The following is a 13,372-nucleotide window of genomic DNA, read 5'->3' as shown; positions in this document are numbered from 1 at the left end:
AAAACATGTTTGGCGTATATTTAGAACCTCTCGACGGTCTAAACGATTTATTAGTTGTGGTGTATCTAAGTACATGTGTAAGTTGTTAGGATAACCTTACCACAGCAACTGCGGGTGATTGCAACATTTCCAACGGTGACATAGCGGCGAAGTAGGCGATATTTGTAAGTACGTAGACAGTTGTTATTAAAATCATGGAGGATGACAGCGCAATGGGGAAATCTCTATAGATATAACATTACACAGATAGTTATTCCACACGCAATTGCAAGCCAGGCTGTGCGCGTTCGAACAGAAAATAGGGGGATTAAACCATGGTCATTCTACGTCACGGTGATGCAGTAGAACGATTGTTGGTTGATTATTAGCGTCATGATGCTAAACAAGACATCAAAACGTTCATTATCGTCATTATTTTCCCCAGTACTTTTGCATGTACAACTAACTCCATTATTCTTCCATAAATTTCCTACACTTTCAGTAGTGGTTGGCTTTAGCTCATAGAAGGGTAAATCCCGAAACCTCAGCTATTTATCACTTCATTGGACTGAGTATATTTTACCTCAAGAATTAAAGAAAATATTATTCTGCAATATTTTCATTCACTCGTGACAAGGGTGTTGTCGCTCCTCGCCTTCGCCATTGAACCCACAGCAGTACATGTCTAGTTTAGATTAGCATCTCAGATACACGTCCTTGTAATTTCAAACAGTAATCATGGTAACTCTTCAAATAAACAGTTCGTTAAAGATAAACCTGACTACAATAACAAGACTCGTAAAAAAAATACGATAACAATAATGACGTCATACAGAACCTTTTAGGATTCGTTAGTTCCTCCGTTATGGCATTCAAGTTTGCCCTGAGTAATGGTAAAAAAAAACACCGAACAGCGTAAAATTACATCATATTTGTTGGAGAACTAAAACGTGGAAATCACATCACACCATATCATATCATATCATATCATATCATATCATATCATATCATATCATATCATATCATATCATATCATATCATATCATATCATATCATATATTATCATATATTATCATATATTATCATATCTCATATCATATCATATATCACATCATAATGTATATCATATATCATATATCATATCATATCATATCATATCATATCATATCATATCATATCATATCATATATCACATACCATATCATATATCACATATCATATCATATATCACATATAATAATTTATATCATATCATATCATAACCATATCATATATCATATCATATATCATATATCATCATATATTTTATCAAATGATATATCACATCGCATCATATCGTGTTGTTTGGTATTATTTCTATCAAATCATCTTTATTATGACTTCACATAATTACAGCGTTAAGTCATGATCATTGATAACTATGTATTCATATTTCGCTACGACAAAGTAGTCAATCTTACCATCCTGCGTACGCGAAAAGACCGTTGTAGAAAGCAACGGAGATACGACCAACATTTGTACCTGGGCCATCGAAAGTTAGATACTGTGTGTTACCTAGAAGCGGACAAGAATATTTGACGAATCATTACAATTTTCTGTCTGTCGTCAGTTTGCAAATAGACAAAGTCGGAAACTTTGCTTTGATGTTAACAACAAGGTAAATTAGACTACAGCGAAAAAAATCTACTGGCAATACCTCTATATGTATGTATGTATGTATGTATGTATGTATGTATGTATGTATGTATGTATGTGTGTGTGTGTGTGTGTGTGTGTGTGTATGTATGTATGTATGTATGTGCGTGTGTGTGTGCGTGCGTGCGTGTGTGTGTATTTGGAACGAATCAGAAGAATTCGACTGTATATTACCAACCCACAATGCTATTATTTTCGTATGATACTGTGGTACCCAATGGAACCAAAATAATTCAATAACCTTTTGTATAAATTAAATTAATTTTTCAAAATCTTCATTGTTTTCATTTTTTTTTTACTTTTGAAATTTGAATCTTTGTCATGTACATCCAACAGCAATGTCGTCGAATGATGTAGTAAATGTAATAATACACGTAAGAGAAACTGAAGAAGGCTAAAAGTCTTACCTTGTATAAGCAGAACGATACCAGCAATGATGATGATTGCAAGACCAATTAATTTGGCAACAGTACAGACATTCTGGACCCACGAAGCACCCTTGACAGTCGCACAGTTGTAGAAATATATGGCAACTGAAACACAAGACAACATTAAGGAATATATCAAAACTGTGTTCTGCAAATATTCAACCCCGTTTGGAAAGTTTAGATACTTCAGCTTTATAGAAACTTTGCATTTACCTGTGACAGTGCTACATGTGTATACATACATACATACATACATACATACATACATACATACATACATACATATTACATACATACATACATACATACATACATACCTACATGCCTACATACATACATACATACATACATACATACATACATACATACATAGTACATCACATATTTTGACAATCCACAAACGCAATCACAAAACATCGTTAAAACAGAACTTTTCTTACGCACGGATTCAAAACGGACCGTTTCCGTTTCTCGGATGCTGTCTTTCCATTACCACTCCTCAATATTAACTGCTGACGCTGAACATATTGCCTTTGTCGATAGCATTATTTTATTTTGGGAATTCACTATGGCTGCTGTCATAACATCTCGAAACATTAACAGATGGATTTCTTAGTGATGACAGGAAAATCACATTTCCGACAAAAAATTCGTTCTGTGTTCTATCAAAACTGGCAAGTGTTGAATTGCGCTACATGTGTGCTTGTTGTTTACAGAACATTGAATACATCACCACCACCACCACCACCACCACCACCACCACCATCATCACCATCATCATCATCATCATCATCATCATCATCATCATCACAATTATCAATCAATATCTATCTCATACGCACTGCCCAGGTTGGGGATGTTTACGTTATTATCTTTTAAAAAGAGTATCATAATGATCTCGGTAATATCTAACCCTGAAAGAACATCTTTGGTATTAAAGCATGAAAAGAATTACAATGGGGGGGGGGGGGGGGGGCGTGTTTATTTTCATAATCACTATGGATGTGTTTAAATAAAATACAGTGTCTTTATTTTTACTAAACATGGTATGACTCTTTGTATGACAAAAACTATTTTGGTTTTTGTTATCATGATAAGACTTTACGGCATAGGTCACTTTAGGTGTTTTTTCATATCATATCCCAATCCTCATTTATCCCTGGATATCTATCGGTTCTCATAAAAAAAATCAAACAGTTGGATGGTAATTAAATTAGTCACACATACAGTACTAGTAATAACATCTGGCTGTCTGTTTTAATATGGTTTGTCACTACCCACCACGTGGTTCCATTATCGTTGGGTGTGTACTCATGTCAGAGGTCAAACTCGTCCAAATGTCGGTTATTAAGTCAATGTATGTGTACAGCATAGAGTAAGTATGTATTTGTTTGTTTTGAATCGACGCCAAACAACCAACGACCTGACCCATATAAAATGATGATGCAACCGTCAATATTATGGTTTTCACACGGTGACACATTGCAGTCTTATCAATCTATCTATCTATCTATCTATCTATCTATCTATCTATCTATCTATCTATCTATCTATCTATCTATCTATCTATCTATCTATCTATCCGCCCGCCCGTCTGTCTGTCTGTCTGTCTGTCTGTCTGTCTGTCTGTCTGTCTGTTTAACCGTCAATATTTGTCCCCATTTACCAACCCTACAAAGTAGTAAACAAAACATTATACAAATTGACATGTGCACCTGGATTGCCACAATTTGCAACTTTGTTCTATTTGAAATTTCAGAGTTTTTTTTTTAAATTTCTACATTATAATGACATAATGTAGAGCAATTGATAGACTTCTCTCTCGATCCGTACAGTCCAGAGATGACGTCAAAAATGAAACGGTAACATGTTTTGTTGGGCATATCAAAGTTGCTGAAAAATGCCACATAGGCTTGGTACTCAAGTATGTATGTTGAACCACCTTACAGTAGTAAATGTATAACTGTATCGTCAATATGTGTATCGTTTAATTTTTTGTCAACGACTCTGTCGTAGATGCAGATTTGGTTACAGAGCATGTCACTTTAGTTTAAATATGTCGACAAAATGTATATCATTCTTTTGTATTGCTTCAGTTACCCTTTACGGCTTTGTGGCTTGTTCTAAATAACTAACATGTCTGTGAGATATTTGAAATTATCTGACAAACGTACACAGAATCCACTATTTTTTAGCATGACGATATTCGAACTTATCCCAACCATGTTAGAAAGTCCATCGAATTCTCTGTTCTCATAGGTATGTGTTAGCGCTACGGTTTTTCCGACACTTCTACCTCCCCTATAACTGATACATCCACACATTCAAATCACACGAAGTCGCCACACATGCAGCGAGCTTTTTTTCTGATGCAACATATTTTTGTATGCAAATAAAAAAGTACGTTTTAGCCATTCGTCAGAGTTTAGTGTGTTGTTTATAACTGTAATGAATTAGTATACAGGTTATCATTATTAATGATGCTCGTACTTTGACAGCTAGTACCTCAACCAGGTTGTTACTATAATTTAGTCGAATCAATCACTTCACTTGTAAAAATTAATCAACGCAACCGGTTTGAGCTTGTTTCCCGCTTCTTCAGATATTTATTATGCTATTGAGAACTGGAACTTTACCAAATTACAACATTCAATATGAAGATGTACTGATGAGTTTACAAAGTTGTAAAGCTAACTTGAGTGTAATATTTCATAGATTGTTTTTTTCAAGGTCTACAGACTAAATATAACAACTTTTTGACTATATATTCCTACCTGTAAGGAGAAAAGATATGTCTACTAGTATAGAGATTGATACATTTGTAGCAGCAGGATTCGTACGATATTTTCCCCAGAAAACGGCAATCTAAGCAATAATACGTGCCCCTGTGCACAGAGACAGGAGAACAGGTGCAATTTCGACTTGGTTCAGAATTTAGATGGGAGCAGGCTAATTTTATATTAATTTTACGGATTCTAATAAGAATGGCAGCTGGTTAGACAAAAACAAAGTTGATATGATTGAGGAAGAGCACTGTTAGTATAGTGTGTCGGACATTACTATAAACAAACAACAAAAGTAAACACAAGACACATTAAAAAAATATTATCAGGTCTGACTCCAACTATCACACAGAATCTCTCGGAGATTGATAATTGCTGTATATTTATGCTGTATTTCAGTGAACAAAAAACTCGAACGACAGTAGCCATGGCAACAATGCTAACAACACCAAACGAAAACAAATTCCTACCGTGAATATTTTAATATAAAGTTCCTCTTCGAGCCACCGACTATTTTTCTCAAGAGATTACAACATGTAATAAACGGTACCGTGCACTACATAACACGTGGATCAATATTTAACATGAGGGATGCCACTAATAAATTCCTCCCCAACCGAGATAAAGATAAGTTTTGTTTATCAGACTAATTGACTCCATAACTCTTTACAGTTGTTTTTAATGGCTTCGATGTCCTGGTATTCGCATCTCCGACCAGGATCCAAGCGTTAAATACAGGTAGATTCCCTAGAAACCGGATTTGTGTATTGCATCTCCGAATTACTCACTGATAGGTTGACCCCATTTTGCTCAGAACTAAGGCCTAAAAAAATTGCGTTGTTCCGATTAAACTCAATTTTAGAATAGGTGGAGTAGTAGATGTTTTATTTTATTTTTTATATGCTTTTTTTCCCTTCATATGTGAGTGTCTAGGTTCAGGTAATTATGTTTTCCGTTGTTTTCCTTATGGTCTATGTGTTATTTATTGCTTTCTATCAGATGTACAGCCATTACATTACCATGTTTTATATCTGTTTCCACTTGCAAATAGTGCGAAGAGTAATGAAGTCTTGTAAGCATTTGCATATGAACGGTGGTTCTAACTGAAAATACATATCTTGCAGGATCCAGAGTAAACTTAAATTTGCGATACCAATTTAACTTTTCAAGAGTACAAACATCACTATACCATTCAGAAAGCAAAAATCCCTTGAATCTTTCAGTAAAGGTATCAACAAAATCATTTGCATTGTTTACTGCTTGATAATTCCAGATATGCTGTAAATTACACACAAATAAAAGATTTTTTACATCACGAACCCATGTTTTCCTACATCTAATTACAGAATGGAAGAACAGTTTTATATTGTCTTTTTAAGTTGATGTAAGTTTCCGCATCCACTGTTTCTTGCGAGATTTCACAGTTTTCGAGATTTTTGTTTTCTCGAATACGTAAAAAAAATATTTAGGGTTAGCAGTGAAAAGCTAGGTGGGGTAGGGTAACCGGAACCAAACAATTCTTTACTTTGTCAATGGAATGACATAGTCAATATGTTGATACTATGCTAACAGGCCTAATAATTATCATGGTGGGATTTATTAAAATAGGCACGACACATTCTTCAGTAATCTAGAGCACCATACTGAAGAACACAATGAACACAAACAATGAATTTATTCAGTAAAATATTTCTTGAAAGTAAACAATTAAGTTTTATAGATGACTATTGTGAAAGAATGTTGATTGGTGGGTTTTCGTGCGTTTCTCATTAACTGGGTCACTTTGTACAAGGAACTATTTGTCTCCAAAGTATCGACGTCATTCAATTTCACAAACATGTGCCATTCTATTTGGAAAGGAGGCTCAGCAGATTCCTTCCCGAATACAGGATGATATATATATATCCCGATAGAAATGTCGAAGTGATAAAGAGCCGATAGCGCACTTTAACTTTTGAACCAGTCGGGTTCTTAAATAAGAACACCAATCCATTGGCATTCCAGCACAAAATGACAAACAGTACTGAATTGATTAATTTCAATGGCTTATTAGTAGATTGGTAATCGATCAATTAGCTGTACATCGTACATGTCACTTTACAATTCTCTGTGTTTGTTCTAGTGTCTTAAGTTTATCCTGCCCAGCACCATCATAGTATGTTCTTCGATATTTGGACCTCTACTCCATGGATGAGTGTGGCCATGGTTATAAGAGGTTTTAGCACATATTCTGTAATCATCATTTTATAGCCTAATCGTAATCACTTTTATTTAGGACCAATGGGTGTAGTCACGGTAGCTATGTACATGTATTTCCACTCCATTTGAAATGCTTGCACCCCAAAGAAAATCCCCAACGAGTTTCCAGTCGCATGAGAGGGTGAGGGAGAGAAAATATTGACACCTTCTGGTCTATTTGTTTTTAATTTTATCAGCACATGTGATACATTTTACAGCTTAACTTTAAACATTTTGAATATCTCTTACTGCAAAACGATAACTCTTATCCAAGGTTTTTCATTTTTATATATCAAAAAGGTGTAAGGAAATAATAACCTAAAATAGATCAGAAGGTGTTTATAGTAAGGTTTTTGTGAAACCAGATTTGCACATCGATGGTCTTTTCATTTCATCTAGAACAATTCTTAGCTCAAAAATCATCCTATCAAGTGCACTGGAACTAGCACTGCAATTTGCGACTTTTTTTCAAAGTTTATACACACTACGTCCACCCACCCACCCATCCCTACCCCACCTCACCTCCAACGAGAACTTAAACTTATTAGTAATGTTGAAAAGTTCGAGAAGATACATCGACGTTGTTTGCTAGTTATAGTATTTTTTAAATACATGTACATTTGCCAGACATGTACAGCACTACACTATACGTTTGAACCGATAGTGTTGTAGCACTGCTAACTGTACAGAAAGTTATTTCATTCATTGGTTCTGCAGTGATTAAAGTTTACTGTCACTTTAGCCATCATTATTTAGGGTTGTCCGTGACTCAGTGGTTAGACCGCTGGTCTCTTCCCAAGATCAAGAGTAAGAAGATAGTAGCTCAGTTTGACTCTATCGAACATCGCAGCCCCCCCCCCCTCCCCCAGCACTGTGGTTTACTACCGAATTGACATCGAATCCATTGGGGTCGGCCCTCACTGGACTTCTTGGCAGACAAGTTTATAAGAACTTAATAAAGAACTATCGAGTCTAAGTAAGGATTACTATTAATATAGTGATAATGATTTCGGGAATAGTTTTGAAATGCCCTTAGCACACCTTCCGACATCACAGACGGTGGACGAACTGAAGCTGTTTAACAAACAGGGAAAGTAAACAAGTGAATTAATACTGGATAAACAACACTTGGCACAGCATGGTGGCAGTACAGAAACTTGAAATACATTCCATCGTTTGATAAAAACAATGATATGCCCACTTTACATAATGATTCACACATTCACAAACAAATTTCCAGTTCCCCTGGCATTTACACATGACAGAGGCCATAAAACTGTTATTGTCAAACCATGATGTGTACTGCAAGTCTCTGATGTTCCAACAAGTCTCTGCTGAGCCAAGTGTTATTAATCCACTTCTTACTTTCCCTGTTTGTAACAGGTTCCGTTCGTCCACAGTCTGGTGTCTGCAGTTAAAACCTACCCATCTTTTAAGTGCTAAACGACTTTCACAAAAAAATTCGTCTTAGCTTGCAAATATTGTGAAACACTGTATCAAGATCAGTGAGATCAGCGAGACTGATCACAAGGTTTCATGTTTCCATAGAGACAATAAAGATAACAAACAAACATCCCTTACACAGGGTCTGCTCTGTATTTTGTTACTTGTGTAAGGGATGTTTGTGTGTTATCTTTATTGTGTCTATGGAAACATGAAAAGTTGTTATCTATCTCACTGATCTTGATGCATCGTTTAATAGCATTTGCAAGCTAAGACGAAATCTCCCGTAAGTGCATCAACACAGCTACCGACCGACAGACAGACAGACGGCACTTACTAACTACTGAACGTTTCAGCACAGAGGGTAGCGAGCATGTAATTGATTAATCGATCAATCGATCGATTTATTGATTGATTGATTTATTATTTGGTTGAATGATTGATCGATTGAATGATCAATTTTTGTGGTGCAATATACCTTATTTTGTGTGTGATATTGATCAATTCACTCATTGAGTTTTGTGGTGATATAAAAACTTTTTTTCTCTTTCCCTGTCTACTTTTCTCTCTTTCAGTTGTATGTAATTCTCTCTTTATTGACTAAATAAAGACGCCTTCTTGTCCATTCTCCTCCTTTCATCTAAATCAAAACACCCCTAATCTTATAATTGGCGAGAGATCACTTACATTAACAGTTTGCTTTATCGCTCATCTTTTGAGAGATTATCACACTGGACAAGCAGTCGATCATGCATAAACAAGTAAGGAAGAGAACTGGAAATCAACACTATGCAATGAACAGTTCTAACAATGCCAGAAGATATTTGTAGTGCCATAGAAGGCATGTATCGACAGTTATATTACACTAGAATAGTTTAATCAAGGTTATATGTAAGTATTTTCACTTGACAAAAGGCGTATGAGCTCAGCTTGCCACTATTAAAGTTAATTTCGATGTCTTAGTATTACGTGACGTGTACGTAAACTTGAAAATCAACGGACGAATCATCATGGACGAATCAAGTGAAAATAAAGGTATAATAAGATCAACACGAACTAGCTGACAACAACACTTTAACATTAGATTTAATTTTAAACCAGGTAGAGGGAAACGTAGCTTATCATAGTTGTAGACTAAGTCTGGAATCCGTGGAAAGACTTGAACTATCATAGCAAGGACATGGTTTCAATATAAAACACTGGGTAATATAAACAATTCAATTATACTAGCAAGACAAACGTCCATGTCGGTTATCTTACCGTACAACATGATACAGCCATACATATTGTATTGTATTGTATTGTATTGTATTGTGTTGTGTTGTGTTGTGTTGTGTTGTGTTGTGTTGTGTTGTGTTGTGTTGTGTTGTGTTGTGTTGTGTTGTATTGTATTGTATTGTATTGTATTGTATTGTATTGTATTGGTATAATTTATATAATTTGATTTAAAAAAGTAATATCAAGCGTACTCCTAAGGGGTCTCGATAGGGTATACGGTGATTCGAAAAATCGAGCTTGATAGCAAAGTTCACTGATGACTATCAAACAGATATCACTGTTTATATATTGATAATTTTCAAAACAATACATATTTACTCCCTATGGCGTCGTTTTTCATTCACACATGTGCGATTGTGGTGGTTGTTGTTATTATTATTATTTGCAAAATATCGATAACTGCCAAACATGCAGTTGGTATACACAATAAAAAGGACAACTACAATAGCTTATAAAAAAGTTCTCGTCTTAATGAACTTCGCATACATTTGTTGAACCTTAACATGTTCAGTAGTATAATCAGTAATCAAACCAATTTTCATCTCAAGACAGAATTGTCATTTAACAACGTTTGGGTTGTGTTCCCTACTACATACAACGTTGCACATAGCAGACGATGCAATGTGGACATGTATACCTTAACTATTGGATATATATTAACAGAGTTGGCGCAATTCACATCATTCTGTCTCTGTGATGACAAATTATTTTACAGAGTACAAATTTACATATTAACGTTAGCGTGGTATTGCATCATGCAAACTGGATCACCAAATAGATGTTCCATCACAAAAATAGAGAATTATTATTGAATTGAACTTTTGTTCCAAACACAAACTTGAGAATTTCACCTGAAATTTTTGACTGCACACTTCAGTCTTTGTCAACAGATTCACCCGCTATTCAGTACACGTGACCTTATGCACACGCGAAGTTCAATTCAATACTATTATTTATCAACACAGATGAACTTCCATTAGACAATATTTCATCAGAAAAAAGGCGCTATGGATTAACGTCTCATAGCCTGTTTACGTTACTGCGTTGTCGAGACTACACCGTATATCAATAACATGTCGCACATCCTAGTCCTCGTATTCTCCTCGGAAGTACGGCCAGCTATTACACGTAAATATCAGGTAACGTTGTATCTCGACAGCGCAGTAAACAGCTAAAAGTCTCACCACTATACGCTTAATTTTCAAAACAAATTTCTGGTCTTTTCAAACGGCGAATTATTGCTTTTTCGTAACTACAATATGAGGCATTTAGTAATAATCTACATCATTTGACATTCGATCAGGAAATTTGGGTCAAGGTGATAAATGATATAGAGATATAATGTCAACCTTTGTCACAGTTTGTAATGAGACATAATTAGTGATCGTTACAATCCATAATATTATACTTGGCGGGAATTCGTCTACATTAACCGCACATCTCCTGTCATGTCTCCTTCTGGAACCCCATTTTATACCAAACAAATTCCAAAATAATGTAGAGTGGACATGTATCATTTTAGAGTTTTCAGTTTGAAAGAAAAATCCCAATATAGACTAGTTTGAAAACACGTGGGTTTATTGAAGGGTGGTGGTGATACACGTGATGTCGACTAAACAGCATATTATAGCACGTGTTATATATGTATACAGTTTTTAAACATAAACATTTATGATATATAGTTACCGACACTTGTATTATGGTTGGTATCATTTGTAATCGTTTATCAGCAGGTTTTTACTTGAAGAATAGTACAGCGATGCCGAATAGAACTTACCTAGGTAATTTGGGAGGCATTTGTTGGTGTGTGGCGAGCAAACCTGGTTGGGTTACAGAATGATTAAGTCTACAGGTGGAACTGGGGGGTTATTTATAATTCATACACATTATGTGTTTGGATTTGTAACAGTACTAGTAACACATATACTTACTGATACACGCCTCAGAGATGAGGACGACTGCCCAATCTGGCGGTAAACAGTCACCATAGAAAGGCTGAACAACATAAATGGCGAAGGTCTGACTAATAATAGCTACATTTCCTGGTGCAACGATAACAAAGTTGATCCACAACATCAGGAAAGCTAATAACTCTCCAAAGGCTTCGTTCAAGTATGTATACTCGCCACCAGATTTAGGGATCGCTGTTCCCAACTCAGCATAACAAAGTCCGCCAAGGAAAGCGAGAACACCACAAAGTCCCCAGACGATCAGAGCTGTTCCCACGGATCCGCTATATTCTAAAACCCCTTTAGGCGAAATAAAAATACCTGAGCCAATGATTGATCCTACAATGACAGATGTTGCAGAGACCAAACTAATTTGCTTCTTCATCACAATCCCTTCATCACCCCCAGCATTATCATCTCCGACCGGCGAATCTGTATAATTCGCCACGTTGTCCACGGGAACATCATCGGGAACATCCCTTCGTTGTCTCAACTCAACATTGTCCGTCATCGTGTTAGTGTCGCGTTCTGGTTCGCTTTTCAGATGAATGTCTCGTATCGTATCGCTCGTAAAACGTTGACGGTGACGGAGTAACTTCGAGGGGTACCGATTCGATCTCTCGTGTGGGCTAATGAAGATCAGTGAGCATGCTTATTCTTTGGACTGCCGTGGTGTATATGATACTAGAATGGAGTGGTTGCTGTCTGATTATCAACTCCAGGTAAATCAACAATATAATAGACAATCACTAACTATTATATTGAAGGACACTTGGGGGTCAGAGAGATAAAAGATCTATTTTCTACTAGATGCGAACACATGGGTCAAACTAATCACGATGGTATCTGACCAACTACGATATCTAGACTTCAATACCTATATTCACGCAGTATAGAATAGATAGCCTACTTACATACAGTTAGTTCATTCGAACTTCGTAATTTTATAAAACAATTTTATCATGGCTTCCTACTTGAAAAATCAATCTGAAACAACATTGATAAAGTTTGTGTTTGTAACTCAATACATTGCAAAAGTGTGTTATTGTACGAACTTTTGCAATTTATTGAGTTACAAACAAGGACTTGGCATAAGCTTATGTTGCTTCACATTAATTTTTCAAGTAGGAAGCCATGCATAATAAACTTCTTTTAAAACTGAGAAAGCCAAAATAAATACTACAATCTTCGTCCACTTTAACCTCAAATAGTCTACTGAGATTTAAATGCCTACATTCGTATTTGTACGGAGGTCAGATATCTCACCCTCGTCTGAGTCTTAAATATGTCAAAATACTATTTTAGAAATAACAATAAAACATATTTTTTTTCAAAACTATTTGTCTAGGTCGACAGTGTTTTGTCTGAGATTCTATAAAAAAACATATGTTTCAAAAGTAAGTTTCAGAATAAGGGGTCTAGATGAAAAATAATATTGTATGCGATTTTTGCCAAGCTATTTATGACGTGTTTTCCTAACGAATTGTGTGAATTGGAATATCTTATAATATCGAAAGTGGAACAATGTTTTTACTGCAGGTGGAAAATTCACACTGCAATAATAGCGTCTAATGGCTGC

The 13,372-nt window shown here is 35.6% G+C and overlaps 1 protein-coding gene across 1 annotated transcript in view; it reads right to left on the bottom strand.

Moving 5' to 3' along the window:
* LOC144434484 (Y+L amino acid transporter 2-like) overlaps positions 1–12,304 on the bottom strand; it is a 15,658-nt gene extending 3,354 nt beyond the window's left edge. Inside the window, exons 1-5 of the mRNA XM_078122941.1 lie at positions 11,776–12,304; positions 2,082–2,207; positions 1,440–1,533; positions 818–862; positions 101–224 (exon numbers count right to left, since the gene is read on the bottom strand). Coding sequence (XP_077979067.1) covers positions 101–224; positions 818–862; positions 1,440–1,533; positions 2,082–2,207; positions 11,776–12,304 — 918 coding nt within the window. The remainder of the gene's footprint in view (positions 1–100; positions 225–817; positions 863–1,439; positions 1,534–2,081; positions 2,208–11,775) is intronic.
* Positions 12,305–13,372: the final 1,068 nt, after the last annotated feature.

The sequence above is a fragment of the Glandiceps talaboti genome, chromosome 1 (genome assembly GCF_964340395.1).
Source record: "Glandiceps talaboti chromosome 1, keGlaTala1.1, whole genome shotgun sequence".
Classification (NCBI taxonomy): Eukaryota; Metazoa; Hemichordata; class Enteropneusta; family Spengelidae; genus Glandiceps; species Glandiceps talaboti.
The sequence above is the reverse complement of the archived record's forward strand: the minus strand, read 5'-3'. Positions and strand labels throughout refer to the sequence as shown.